At 50.3% G+C, this 15,624-nt stretch overlaps 1 protein-coding gene across 1 annotated transcript; it reads right to left on the minus strand.

The window, feature by feature from the left end:
• Window positions 1–3,196: 3,196 nt before the first annotated feature.
• LOC127293426 (putative 12-oxophytodienoate reductase 2) lies at window positions 3,197–4,582 on the minus strand. Its single transcript, XM_051323051.2, has 2 exons — window positions 3,997–4,582; window positions 3,197–3,881 (listed from the first exon to the last, which is right to left on the minus strand). The coding sequence occupies exons 1-2, from the start codon at window positions 4,481–4,483 to the stop codon at window positions 3,319–3,321; spliced, it is 1,050 nt and encodes a 349-aa protein (XP_051179011.1). The 5' UTR covers window positions 4,484–4,582; the 3' UTR covers window positions 3,197–3,318.
• Window positions 4,583–15,624: the final 11,042 nt, after the last annotated feature.

Below are 15,624 nucleotides of genomic sequence, written 5' to 3' on the forward strand. Positions count from 1 at the left end.
AGGCGAAGGAGCAGAGTCGGGGGACACTCGAGGGGCCCACCCCATAAGGCGGCGTGGCCAGGGGTGGGGCTGCACCCCCCTAGGGTGTGGCCGCCTCGTCGCCCCTCTTCGTCTCCTCTTTTGACTTCTGGAAGGCTCCGTGGAAAATAAGATTGTGGGCTTTTGTTTCGTCCAATTCCGATAATATTTTCTGTGTAGTATTTCTGAAACCAAAAACAGCAGAAAACAAGAACTGGCGCTTCAGCATCTTGTTAATAGGCTAGTGCCAGAAAATGCATCAAAATGATATAAAGTGTATATAAAATATGTGAGTATTGTCATAAAACTACCATGAAACATAAGAAATTATAGATACGTTTGAGACGTATCAAACACCGACCTGGCGTTCCTGATCGGCGGTAACTATGCCAACATGGACGACGAGACGAGGGCTTGGTACGACGCCCATCGCCAAGAAATCCTCCGGCCACCTTCGGCTCCTTCGTACTCTGCTTCAACGTCAACTCCCGCCGTTGTGACAACTGCAGACGCCGATGCTTCACCGCCCAATGCCGCGCCAGACGCCGACGCTCAGGACGGGACCGCCGATGAGCCTGTAATCGTCTAGTTTCGATCGCCGGAATGTGGCTGATCCGATCGCCGGACTTTGGCGATTTTTTTGTGTAGCGGGAAGACGATATTTTGAATCTATCGCCGCTGATGGGCAAATGCCGGGGGTGTGACTGGATTTTTTTTGCTCCACACGTACTTTTTACATCCAATCCGGCATTTGTTATATCTTTCGCTCGGGGAGCTCGAACGGCTGGAGATGTTCTAAGGTTTGCACCCCAACCCTTCAAGTCATTCTCCACTTTCTTCAACTTGATATTGGCACCCCAACCCTCTAAGGCCCCACTCCTATCTAATTGAACGATGCATATTGGCAACTAGCTTGAGGCCGAGCTCCCAGAGGTGCTCTACTAAAGGCATCTCCAGCGGCGCGACGCAAACGGTCGCTCAACGACCGTTTTCGTCCGCCGTAACCGGAAATGCGTCTGGCACCACCTCCAGCAGGGCGACGCAAAGTGACCGGGCCGTCCGCGGAGACGCAAACCTGGCCCAAATATGCGCCTGGGATGCGTCTCCGCGGACGCGGAAAGTGTCTGCTCGCGTCTGGCGGATATTTTGTCTGGCCCACCAGGCAGTGACGCAGCATCGATGCGTCTTCTCCGCCAGTACTGACGCCGATGCGTCGCTTCGGCAGTCTGCGGCCGCGTAAATGGCGATGCCTCGCGTGGCGCGCGGCTGTCGCCTACCTCTGCGCACGAAGTAATGGCGTTGCCACGCGTGTCGCGGCCGCCCTACCTCTGATCTATATAAACAGGGGCGCCAGCATCTCATCTCCTCCCCACAAAAACCCTAGCCACCGCACAACCTCCGCTGCCGCTCAAACTCCGCCACAGCCACCATGAGCAACGCCGGCCGCGGCCAGGCTGTCGCGCCTCCACCTCCCACTCCACCTCCCCCAGCCTCGAGCTCCGACAAGGAGTTCGACTCCGACGACAGCAAGAGCGACCTCCTCGACCCGGCCAGGGACACCAAGGCTTTGGCACTCGCGGCGCTGGAAGCAAAGGAGGAGCTAGCGGGTCACGCGGCGTTGGACGCCGAGCTGGAGCAGCGCAGGCTGGCGGCCGACGCGGCCGCAGAGGACTCTGACTCCGAGATATCTTGGTCTTCCGATGACCCTGATGCGCCTACGCCGGAGGAGAGGGCGGCGGAGCAGAGGGCTATCGTCGAGTCTTTCGAGACGCTCAAGGACGACGCCGCGAGCGCGAGGCTGGAGCAGTGCGTGCAACAGGACGCGGCGGCGCACCGAGCCATAGCAGCCGCACGGGAGGCGGCGGAGAAAAGCACACGATGGAGCGACGCAACGACGGTGAGTCTTCTAGATCTACATTGTATAGTTTTTATGCATTAAAATGTACTACTTTTTATATTTTTAAATGCGTTGGAAATCTAAAAATGGGTCGCCCCGGTGGACGCACACCCAAACGCAAACGGACACTCGAACAAAATATATCCACAGGGCGACGCAAATGAATGCTCGCGATCACTTTTGGGCGTCTGAAATACGTCGCTCTTGGAGATGCCCTAAATGTCAAGCTCAAAGGCGGGTCGGCTGAGATGGACTCGCTAGCCAAACTTATGGCTAACGGGTGTAGGTGGGATAGTGGTGCGTCTGGGACCGGTGTGACAACTGAACTTGTCGGCCGACCTCAACTTGGCCTCCCGTGGGCTCCCATGGTAGCGGTGGCGGCAGAGAAAAGTTGTGGGCGGGAGAGCTCCAGCATCTACCTCCCAACATCAGTTTAGGTCACGGAAGTGGTGGAAATGTATCGGCGGCTACGATGGAAGGTCGAGGAGGACCGATGGCTATGGCGACGACGGAGGGCAGTGGCCGGTAGTGGAGCGGATTGGGAGAGGGAGAGGAGAGTGAGACCGGTCAGGATGAGTGGAGATGGTAGAATCGTCAATGGATGAGGGAACCCAATTCGTCTCCAACCTTTGATCATCATGAAATTCCCGTCAAAATGTATATCTCCACATCCTAAATGCCAACAAAGTTGTTTCAGCAAAATTCAATGTTTTGTGCAGAACTTTGGTGCTAAATAAGGCATTCCTCAACACATTTTTTTATCCTTTTTACATGGGGCATACACAATATTGATTTTCAGCTGAACTTTGCGAAAGAATGTGCACATATATACATGCCAAAAAAAATCTCTTGATTTTTAACAATTCTAAATTTATTTTTAGATAAAGGGAGCGTATGCACCTCAACCTCAGTACCTCAGAGCATCTCCACTCGTCTCCCCACAGAGCCCCCCACGGCCATTTTTTTCATCCGGACGGCGAAAAACGGCCCAGTTAGGCCCCCGGTTCCTCGTTTTGATCCGGATTTGAGCCTATTTTCGTCCGGACTCCCCATGCCATCCCCGGCCCCCCGGGGAGCGCTCGGGGACTCCGGATGAAGCTAAACCAACCGCCCACGCCCACGTGTCTCCTCTTTCGTCCGGATTCCCCGAGCCATCCTCTTTTTCCCCGAGAAACGCCGCTTGGGGAGCACACGACTGGGAAACTACTCCTCCCCACGCCAAATCTTCCTCCAATCCGGACGAAAATTTCGCCGGATTTGGGCGTGGGGAGCGCCAACGAGTGGGGATGCTCTCACACATTTCCGGACACAGAGGGTGAGAGGGAGTACATCATTCAACGTAAATCAACCTAGATCATCACTTCATCAGTGGCGCCGAATGCAACACTTTGCGAGCTCGATCATCACATCACACGATCGAGGAACGGGTAGTCCGTGTATCCGACGGCGGTGTCGGTGTCGCCGGCGCCGTAGAAGGTGGCCCTGTTGCAGTCGTTAAGCGGCGCGACAAGCTCAAACCGCCTCGGCAGGTCCGGGTTTGCCAGGAACAGCCGCCCGTACGCCACCAGGTCGGCATACCCCTCGCCGACGGCCGCGTCCCCCTCCTCCCGCCCGTAGCCGCCGTTGGCGATGAACGTGCCCTCGAACGCCTCCCTGAAAGGCAGCAGCTGCCGGGAGACGTGCCGCCGCCCCTCTATCCTCGGCTCGATCATGTGGCAGTAGAGCACGCCGTGATCGTTGAGCCGGCTCACCACGTGGAGCGCCACGGCGTGCTCCTCACCGGTGCCGGTGCCGGTGGTGGTGAACTGGTCCAGACAGACTCCCATGCGGTGTCCGCCCACCTCCCGCGCCACAGCGTCGACCACCTCCAGCGCGAACCGGCAGCGGCTCTCCAGACCGGCGCTGCCGACGTGGCCGTCGTCGACGAAGTAACCGTTGGCGCCGAGGATCTCGACGCCGTCGAAACCTGCAGGCGTGGCACGTACGGTGTGAGCTGAGGCGAGCGCACGGCGGCACGTACAGCACATGCACATGCACAAGAAGCAAATTAACGGTCCCCCGCGCCAGGAGCTAGCACGTACCGGCATCGACGGCGTTCCTGGCGGCGCGTCTGAACCAGTCGACAACGCGGGGCGCCTCCTCGGCCGTCACCCTCCTCGGCGAGGACAGCTCCTCGCGGCGGCCGTCGAAGCTCATCTGCGGGCTCACCTGCTGCGGCCGGACGACGACTTTGTCGCCGACGTGCCAGAGCTGGCAGAAGAAGACGGCACCCTTGGCGTGCACGGCGTCCACAACGGGCCTCCACGCCTCGACGTGCTCCTGCGCCCAGATCCCCGGGACGTCCCTGAACGACGACGACTCCTGGGGACCTTCTGGCAATCCGGAGACAAGCGTGGCCTCCGAGATGAGGAACCCGCCGGGGGTGGCGCGCTGCGAGTAGTACACGGCAGCGTGCGGCTGCGGCACGCCGCCGTAGGAGCGCAGCCGCGACAGCGGCGCCAGCACGACTCGGTGGGAGAGTTGGAACTCGCCCATCTTGTACGGTGTCAGCAGAGGGATGGGCTTCATCTCTGAAGTTCAGAGCTAGCCGCTTCTCTAGAGTTTCAGGAATGGCGCTTGTGCATGCCCTGTGTTATGCAGACAGGTCGAGCTGGTAATGGGGGTGAATAGCGAACGTATCCATCTATCAAATCTGGCACTCCTCCGAGATCAAATGTAACGTGATGCGGTATGATGCTGTCGGTACGGTGGATCACCACGTGGAATTAATTAAGGGAAAATATACTTACAGCTTGTTTGGCAATACTAGGGAAAGGGAAGTGGAATTAATCGGAGGGAATTAGCCCAGAGATTAGACAAGAGAATTTCATTTTTATTCCCATTCCTTTGTTTGGTCCGTGGTGAGAATCATAGTGGGAATTAGATAGCTCTTTGTGTGTTTGGGTCCACAAATAAAAGGCTGCCAGTTCGTGGGATGTGATGCTTTAAACGTCATCACTTAATGTAAGACAGGTGGAGTCGCCCCCGCTCCTGGGTCGCCCCCGCGCGACCTGGGGCGGAAACCCTAGATCCCTCCCACCTCGTTCCCAACCCCCACCCCTCCCTGCCGCCGCCGGCGTGCGCCGCCGGTCAAAGCCCGCGCGGTGCCGGCAGCGGCGGGCTTTCCCTTCCCCATCGCGAGGAGATCCGGGCGGGGCGGCGCTCTCCTTGGCGGCGGTGTGGCTCGGCGGTGGTCGGCGAGAGCTGGCGTGGCAACGGCGGCGTCTTGCGTCGGGGCGACCTCCCGCAGTGGAGGCGGCGGCAGGTGGTGGTGCTCGCGGCGGCTGCCTTGCGACGGCGGTGGCCTGAGTCCACCTCTGTAGTTCCCGGGCTCGACGGCGCAAGGGGCGGGGCTTGGCGTGTGAAGCTTCCCGGGGCGGCTAATGCGCGTTGCGGGCCAGATCTGGGCCAGGCGGGCTCGAATCTGGTGGTGACGGCGGCGGCTGTCTACCCTGGGGGACGGTGGCCTAGGGCGGTGCTGGTGCGCCGGCGCCGCAGTGGTTCGAGAGGTGGCTGGTGGAGGGTGCTTGGCGGTGGGGTGCTCGGTCGACGGTCGGCCAGATCTGGCCGGTCCGCCGGTTGACACTCGTGCTACAGATCGGGCGGGCGTGGGGGTGGTAGGGCGACGGCGGGTCGGCGGCGGCGGCGTCCTCGAGCCAGGCGGGCCTAGGTCTGGGTCATGCTTTGCGGGCCTTTTGGGCCCAAGCTAAACGGAGGCTGCGCCTGACCTGTTTGTCGCTCCACTGTCGTTCCGTCCTCTGGCCTGTGCACGTGTGCGCTAGTGCTAGACCTAGTGGTTTGGACCTGGCGGTGCCTCGGGGCTTCTTGGTCAAGATCCTATGGGTTTGGGTGTTGGAGGAACGGGAGAAATCCCTGCTGGCATGGCTGGCACCGACGCGGCGGCGCCTGTGGGTGTCGTCCTTCCTCCTTTGAGGGCGTCGTGGTTTCTTTCCTCTCCATTCCCTGCCGAGTGCCGGGGGAAACCCTAGGACCAGCTTGATGGCCCGGGCAGCAACGGCGTCACAACGTCGCCTTCCTTCTTGAAGGTGCTGCCTTGGTGCTCGAGGATCTTTGACTCAAGAAGTGGCTTGGTAGGGCAAGTTCAGAGGGCGGCATGGTGGAGGGCTGCAGTCTTGCTTCGTCGCTAGACGTTGTCTGTGTTGTCTTCGAGTTGTATCTTTTTTCTTGTTGGGCATGTTTTTCCTGCTGCCCCGGCACTTTCCGTGTGTGTGAATCCATGTATGATCGTTGCTTTATTTATAAAGCGGGGCGAAAGCCTATTTTGAGGAGTTCGTGGGATGTTAGACCATCTCCACTCGTGTCCCCGATGAGGCCCTTAGGATGACTTTTTTGCATCCGGATGGACGAAAACGGTCCAGTCGCGCCCCCGGTTCCTCGTTTTCGTCCGGATTTGGGCATAAATCCATCCGGCGAGCCCACGCCATCCCCGGCCCCCCGGGGAGCGCTCGGGGACTCCGCACGAAACAAAAGCGCGCGAAACGTCGAGGAAACTTCCCGCGCGTCTGGTGGCCTCAACTTGTCGGCGAGAGATACCGATCGTCGTCCTCATCGCATCGTCTTCCGCGCGCTACAAAAGCCTGCCGCTGGTCACTATTCGCCGACGCGTAGCATCCACGCGGCGAGTTAATGTCGTCGCCTCGGTAGCACGCGCAGCTACCTCTATTTATCGCCGATCAACCGCGTCTGCCCCGCATTCACTTCCTCGCTCACCTCCCCAAATCTTCCCCAATCTCGCTCGAACCCGCGGCGACCAAAGCAATGGTGAACGACGGCGCGGCAAACAATGGTTTCGGCCGCCGCTCTCTCCACCAATGGGAGGGGCGGCTCCTCCACATGGCGGGCTACCCGGCGCCGCCGGAATTCCGCGCGCCGGGAGGATGGAGGCTGAGCGCAGGCGGCGTGCCGATCCCGCCACCGCCAACGGGTGGGGGCGCACTCGAAGCGGCGATCGACGAGGTGCTCGTCACTCTCAGTGACGAGCAGCGCGCGGATCCATGCTTCTTCCCCGACAACTACGAAGCGTGGACCGCGTTCTTCCGGCGCAGGTACGAACGCGAACTCGCCGCGTACGACGGCCCTCCTCCTCCTCCGGCAAGGAACAACGCCACCGGCCGCCGCCGATGGTGGAGCGCGCCTGGCCGCACCCTCGAGAATGTGCTCGCGCACATCGAGGACGGGAACTCCCCCGTCCTGAGGATGCCGCCGCCGGTGGCGGCTACCGTGTCGCGCTGGCACGATAGTTCGTGGATGCCGAGGAGGATGGCGCCATCCTCCTCCTCGTCTAACTCGAGGTCGGCGTCCAGGTCCGGCGGGTCGACGCCGGCCACCGTCAAGAAGGAGTGGCCGTCTCCTTCGACCGTCAAGAAGGAACCGGCGTCGCCACCGCCGACCAGAGGGCGCATCAGCGGCGCCCTCGTCATCCGCGACGAGCCTTCCTCTCCGCAGCGCGGGCGGAAGAGGAAGTCATCGAAGAAGGAGGCCGCCGCGGCCGCCATCAACATCGCCGCCAACAAGCTCGCCGAGGAGGAGGCGAAGCGCGCGGAGGAAGCCGTCGTGGCGGAGGCGATCGCCAGGTCGCTCACGGACCTGGTGCCCGCCGACAACAGCCTCGCCGAGGACGCCGCACTGGAGTGGTCCAGGCGGGACTGGGAGCGCCAGGAGGCGGAGCAGCAGCGACGGCTGCTGGACCTGGTTGCCGCGCGGCCGCACCGTCCGCGCCAACGACCATCGCGCCCATGCCCGTCGAGCTGATCAAGCTCGAGGAGAGTGATTCGTCCAAAACGTATCTACTTTCCCGAACACTTTTGCTATTGTTTTGCCTCTAATTTGTGTATTTTGGATACAACTAACACGGACTAACGCTGTTTTCAGCAGAATTTCCCCGGTGTCTCGTTTTTGTGCAGAGACTCAACTTTCAGGAAAATCCCCGGAGTTTATTCCAATGGGCCTATTTTCATAGAAGAGGGACGGAGCCAGAAGACCAGAAGGAGGGGGGCCACGAGGCGGCCACCCCACCAGGCGGCGCGGTAGGCCCCTGGGCCGCGCCGGCCTGTGGTGGCGGCGCCTCGGGCAGTCCCAGGTGCCCCCCTCTGGACTACTTAAGGGCTTCGACCTAAAAACGCACGGGGGTTAGACGAAATTGCCAGAAGCCATCCAGAACACCGCCGCCATCGCGAAACTCCGTCTCGGGACCAGAAACTCCGTTCTGGCACTCCGCCGGGACGGGGAATTGGAGGAGATCATAGCCATCATCACCACCGACGCCTCTCCATCGACCAACCATGTTTCCCCCATCCATGTGTGAGTAATTCCCCCGCTGTAGGCTGAAGGGGATGGTAGGGATTGGATGAGATTGGTCATGTAATAGCATAAGATTGTTAGGGCATAGTGCCTAGTGTCCGTAATTGGTACTTTGATGATATTGTTGCAACTTGTTATGCTTAATGCTTGTCACTAGGGCCCGAGTGCCATGATCTCAGATCTGAACATGTTATTGTTTCATGATGATATTCATTGTTTTATGATCTTACCTGCAAGTTGTATACATATGTCGCTGTCCGGAACCCGAGGCCCCAAAGTGACAGAAATTGGGATAACCGGAGGGGAAGGCGGTGATGTGAGGATCACATGTGTTCACGGAGTGTTAATGCTTTGCTCCGGTGCTCTATTAAAAGGAGTACCTTAATTTCCAGTAGATTCCCTAGAGGCCCGGCTGCCACCAGCTGGTAGGACAAAAGATGTTGTGCAAGTTTCTCATTGCGAGCACGTACGACTAAATATGGAACACATGCCTATGGATTGTTTAGTACTTGGATACTGTTTTATTACTATCTGCAAATGCCCTACTTTGATTGTTACATGAGTTTCTCTCATCCATGCAACGCCCGTTCATCCATCCCTGTGCCTACAGCATTTTAGTCCTGCTGTTTACTATAATCACTACTGCTATCTTTGTTACACTCGGCGATAATTCACCATCTGCTTATAAACCGTTACCTCTTGATAAACTCTTGCGAGCAAGTCTGTTTCCAGGTGCAGCTGAATTGACAACTCCGCTGTTAAGGCTTACAAATATTCTTTGGCTCCCCTTGTGTCGAATCAATAAATTAGGTTTTACTTCCCGCGAAGACTGTTGCGATCCCCTATACTTGTGGGTCATCAAGACTATTTTCTGGCGCCGTTGCCGGGGAGCATAGCTTTATTTGGAAGTTCACTTGGATTGATATTGTTCGGTGCAAATTCTCCATCATGGGTAAACCTCGCGATACTAAAGTCGCCATATTACCATCCACTACAAGAAAAGGTACAACTCTGAGTACCTCTGCTGTTCTTGATTCACCATCTGTGATAAGTCAACTTGTTTCACCACCACAAGCTGCACATGCTGGTACTTCTGCTGAATCTGAAAATTCTTATAATTTTGATGATGCTTCTGCTGTGCTTGATGGTAGTGGTTCATTGGGATCTTTTCTAGATGCTACAATTGCTAGGTATAGACAAATTGAAAATACTGAAACTCCTAATGAAAATACTGTTACACCTGTTAATTCACCTGAGTCTGTTGAATACTCTAGTGATGATCCTGATGAAGATTATGTGGAACTTGATGACGATTTTATTGTTAAGTGCAATGCTACTACTGATGCAAGTAAAATTAAAAAGCTTCTTGCACAACATACTGTTAGATATAAGCTGTCTCCTGATCCTAAATTTGCCACATCTCCTATAAACATTAAGGATAAGGATTATGATTTTTCTCTTGATTTATCTCATATAGCTATTGTTGAGAAAACACCCTTTTGTGGTACTGAAAAAGAAAGTGTTGTAGAACACATGAATGAGCTTTCAACTGTAAGTAGCTTGTTTTCTGATAATATCAAGAAGCGTACTTATTTTGTTACTTATTTTGTTGCTAAAATTTTTCCTTTCTCATTAAAGGATGATGCTAAAACTTGGTATAATAGTTTGCCTCCTGATTCTATTGATAGTCCAAGTGGTTTGCTTGATGTTTTCTTTCGGAAATATTTTCCTGCTAGTGCTCAACATATTGCTTTACAGAAAATTTATAGTTTTGACCAGGAAGATGGAGAGAAATTGCCTGAAGCTTGGGCAAGATTTTGCTCTCTTATTAGAGCTCGACCTGGACATGATCTAGAAAATCATGATTTACTTGATATATTTTATAGTGGACTAACCATTGAGTCTAGGGCATATTTGGATAGTTGTGCTGGTTGTGTTTTCAGGAAAAGAACTCCAGACGAAGCTGAAGAATTATTGGCTAAAATAGGCCGGAATCATGATGATTGGACTACACCTGAACCAGCCCCGACGCCAATATTGAAGAAGAGGGGTATGATTAAATTAAATGATGAAGATATGAGGGAAGCCAAGAAATCTCTTAAGGAGAAAGGTATTAAATCTGAAGATGTAAAGAATTTACCTCCCATAGAAGATTTATGTAAGATAATTCCCCCTTCATCCATGATTGAGGTAAATTCTCTTCAACGCTTTACTAGGGAAGATATTCCGTATTCAAAACCTCCTGCTCAATGCTTAGATGAGTTTGATAATTATATTGTTAAGCAAGAAAATTTTAATATGAGAGTAGAGAATCATTTAATGGAAAATTCTCAAGCTATTAGTAATTTGCATGATATTGTGGAGAGAACCTCCAATGATGTTAAGATGCTTGTTAAACATTTTCATATGATTCAAACTCAAATTGATCAACTCACTAAAGTGCAAAATGACTTGTTAAAAAATAGTTCTAAAGAAAAACATGCTTATGAAGTAACAACTAGAGGCGGTGTTTCTACTCAGGATCCTCTATATCCTGAAGGGCGTCCCAAAAGAGTTTAACAAGATTCTCAACGAACTGAAACTAGTGCTCCTTCTAAGAAAAAGAAAAAGAAACATAAAAATGTTGTAGAATCCTCTGAGCCTGTTAATGATCCTAATAGTATTTCTATTTCTGATGCTGAAACTGAAAGTGGTAATGAACATGATAAAGATAATGATAAGAATGATGCTTCTGATAAAGAAAAGGTTGAAGATGAACCTGAAAAGCATGCTAAAAATAAAAAGTATACTAAAGAAGACTTTATTGCTAAGAAACATGGTAATGAAAGAGAACATTGGGTTCAAAAGCAAATGCCTTTTCCTGCTAAGAAACTAAAATCAAAGGAAGAAGAACACTATAATAAATTTTGTGATTGGATGAAACCTTTATTCTTGCAAATCCCTTTGACTCATGCTATTAAATTGCCTCCTTATTCAAAGTATATGAAAGATATTGTCTCTAACAAAAGGAAAATTCCTAATGAGGAGATTTCCACTATGCTTGCTAATTACTCTTTCAATGGCAAAGTTCAAAAGAAGCTGGGCGACCCAGGTATACCGACTATTCCTTGTTCTATTAAGAATAATTATGTTAGAACTGCTCTATGTGATTTGGGAGCGGGTGTTAGTGTTATGCCTTTTCCTCTTTACAAGAGACTTTATTTAGATAATTTGATACCGACTGATATATCTTTGCAAATGGCTGATAAATCTACTGCTATTCCTGTTGGTATATGTGAGGATGTTCCTGTTCAAGTTACTAATAACTGCTTGATATTAACTGATTTTGTTGTGTTGGAAATGCATGAAGATGATAATATGTCTATTATTCTTTGGATACCTTTTCTTAACACCGCAGGGGCTGTTATTGATTGCAATAAAGGAAAAGTTACTTTCAATGTTGATGACAAGGAGCATACTGTTTATTTTCCCAAGAGGGTTGATAAAGTATGTGGAGTTAATACAATTTCTAATGTGAGAACTATCAAAGTGGGAGTTATTGATTGTCCTATATATGAGCCTAAACAAGGATATCAAAATATTATGATTGGATCCATATCAATACAATACAAGGTAACATGATTGATTTGAGGTTTATTTCATCTTATGCCATGTAAAATTTATTTGGTGGTAAGACTTGATCAACCTTGTTAACAAATACATTTTATATGCATAGAGGAACTAAACAACATTTCTTTCTTCCTCCACTTGTTCTATTTGCTGTAGCACTACTTGTTTTGCAAAGTTCTTTAGTTATTTAGAGATTTGAAAATCTTTTTTTGCCCAGTAATAATAATTTTAATACCCAGAAAAGTGCATTTTTCAAAGTTTTCAAAAATTCAAAAAATTATACCGTTGGTCTATTTTTCGAAGAGCCATCTGGGAGCACCTGGGGATGACCAGTAGGGCACCCTAGGGCTGCCCCCCATGTGCCGGCGCGGCCAAGGAGGGGGTGCGCCACCCTGTGGTGTGGGCCCCTCCTTGCCCCACTAACTCATCTCTTCCTCCCATCTCACTCTCTCTCCCGAAAAAACTCGTACCAACTTTCTCTCACTCGCGTTTTTGCTCAAGAGCTCAGGATTTCTCGATCTCTTTGCTCAGCCCAGATTTCTGTCTGAAATTTGGCACATTTGCTCTCCGGTATGTGACTCCTTGATACGCGTACAACACGCGACCGTTGGGAACCCCAAGAGGAAGGTGTGATGCGTACAGCGGCAAGTTTTCCCTCAGTAAGAAACCAAGGTTTATCGAACCAGTAGGAGCCAAGAAGCACGTTGAAGGTTGATGGCGGCGGAGTGTAGTGCGGCGCAACACCAGGGATTCCGGCGCCAACGTGGAACCTGCACAACACAACCAAAGTACTTTGTCCCAATGTAACAGTGAGGTTGTCAATCTCACCGGCTTGCTGTAATAAAGGATTAGATGTATAGTGTGGATGATGATTGTTTGCAGAGAACAGTAGAACGAGTATTGCAGTAGATTGTATTCGATGTAAAATAATGGACCGGGGTCCACAGTTCACTAGAGGCGTCTCTCCCATAAGAATAAGCATGTTGGGTGAACAAATTACAGTTGGGCAATTGACAAATAAAGAGGGCATGACCATGCACATACATGTTATGATGAGTATTGTGAGATTTAATTGGGCATTACGACAAAGTACATAGACCGCTATCCAGCATGCATCTATGCCTAAAAAGTCCACCTTCAGGTTATCATCCGAACCCCCACCAGTATTAAGTTGCAAACAACAGACAATTGCATTAAGTATGGTGCGTAATGTAATCAACAAATACATCCTTAGACATAGCATTGATGTTTTATCCCTAGTGGCAACAGCACATCCACAACCTTAGAGGTTTCTGTCACTCCCCCAGATTTAATGGAGACATGAACCCACTATCGAGCATAAATACTCCCTCTTGGAGTTACAAGCAAAAACTTGGCCAGAGCCTCTACTAGTAACGGAGAGCATGCAAGATCATAAACAACACATAGATAATAGATTTATAATCAACATAGCATAGTATTCATTTATTCATCGGATCCCAACAAACACAACATGTAGCATTACAGATAGATGATCTTGATCATGTTAGGCAGCTCACAAGATCCAACAATGATAGCACAATTAGGAGAAGACGACCATCTAGCTACTGCTATGGACCCATAGTCCAGGGGTAGACTACTCACACATCACTCCGGAGGCGACCATGGCGGTGAAGAGTCCTCCGGGAGATGATTCCCCTCTCCGGCAGGGTGCCGGAGGCGATCTCCTGAATCCCCCGAGATGGGATTGGCCGCGGTGTCTCTGGAAGGTTTTCCGTATCGTGGCTCTCGGTACTGGAGTTATTCTCGACGAAGGCTTATGTAGGCGGAAGGGTAGGTCAGGGGGCGCCACGAGGGGCCCACACCACAGGCCGGCGCAGCTAGGGCCTGGGCCGCGCCGCCCTGGTGTGTGGCGGCCTCGTCGCCCCACTTCGTTTCCTCTCCGGACTTCTGGAAGCTTCGTGGAAAAATAAGATCCTGGGTGTTGATTTCGCCCAATTCCGAGAATATTTCCTTACTAGGATTTCTGAAACCAAAAATAGCGTAAAACAAAGAATCGGCTCTTCGGCATCTCGTTAATAGGTTAGTGCCGGAAAATGCATAAATATGACATAAAGTATGCATAAAACATGTAGGTATCATCAATAAAGTAGCATGGAACATAAGAAATTATCGATACGTTGGAGACGTATCAGCATCCCCAAGCTTAGTTCCTGCTCGTCCCGAGTAGGTAAACGATAACAAAGATAATTTCTGAAGTGACATGCCATCATAATCTTGATCATACTATTGTAAGCACATGTAATGAATGCAGCGATCAAAGACAAAGGTAAATGTAATGAGTAAACAATTGAATCATATAACAAAGACTTTTCATGAATAGCACTTTCAAGACAAGCATCAATAAGTCTTGCATAAGAGTTAACTCATAAAGCAATAAATTCATAGTAGAGGTATTGAAGCAACACAAAGGAAGATTAAGTTTCAGCGGTTGCTTTCAACTTGTAACATGTATATCTCATGGATATTGTCAACATAAAGTAATATAATAAGTGCAATATGCAAGTATGTAGGAATCAATGCACAGTTCGAACAAATGTTTACTTCTTGAGATGGAGAGAAATAGGTGAACTGACTCAACATAAAAGTAGAAGAAAGGCCCTTCGCAGAGGGAAGCATTGATTGCTATATTTGTGCTAGAGCTTTGATTTTGAAAACAAGAAACAATTTTGTCAACGGTAGTAATAAAGCATATGCATCATGTAAATTATATCCTACAAGTTGCAAGCCTCATGCATAGTATACTAATAGTGCCCGCACCTTGTCCTAATTAGCTCGGATTACCTGGATTATCACCGCAATACATATGTTTTAACCAAGTGTCACAAAGGGGTACCTCTATGCCGCCTGTACAAAGGTCTAAGGAGAAAGCTCGCATTGGATTTCTCGCTTTTGATTATTCTCAACTTAGACATCCATACCAGGACAACATAGACAACAGATAATGGACTCCTCTTTAATGCATAAGCATTCAACAACAATTAATTTTCTCATATGAGATTGAGGATATTTGTCCAAAACTGAAACTTCCACCATGGATCATGGCTTTAGTTAGCGGCCCAATGTTCTTCTCTAACAGTATGCATGCTCAAACCATTCAACTCATGGTAAATCGCCCTTACTTCAGACAAGACGGACATGCATAGCAACTCACATGATATTCAACAAAGAGTAGTTGATGGCGTCCCCAGGAACATGGTTATCGCTCAACAAGCAACTTATAAGAGATAAAATGCATAAGTACATATTCAATACCACAATAGTTTTTAGGCTATTTGTCCCATGAGCTATATATTGCAAAGATAAAGAATAGAAATTTTAAAGGTAGCACTCAAGCAATTTACTTTGGAATGGCGGAGAAATACCATGTAGTAGGTAGGTATGGTGGACACAAGTGGCATAGTGTTTGGCTCAAGGATTTTGGATGCATGAGAAGTATTCCCTCTCGATACAAGGTTTAGGCTAGCAAGGTTATTTGAAACAAACACAAGTATGAAGCGGTAAAGCAAAACTCACATAAAATACATATTGTAAGCATTATAAGACTCTATACCATCTTCCTTGTTGTTCGAGCCTTACTAGAAATTATCTAGACCTTAGAGAGACCAATTATGCAAACCAAATTTTAGCAAGCTCTATGTATTTCTTCATTACTAGGTGCAAAGTATATGATGCAAGAGCTTAAACATGAGCACAACAAT

Source organism: Lolium perenne, chromosome 4 (genome assembly GCF_019359855.2).
Source record: "Lolium perenne isolate Kyuss_39 chromosome 4, Kyuss_2.0, whole genome shotgun sequence".
Taxonomy (NCBI): domain Eukaryota; kingdom Viridiplantae; phylum Streptophyta; class Magnoliopsida; order Poales; family Poaceae; genus Lolium; species Lolium perenne.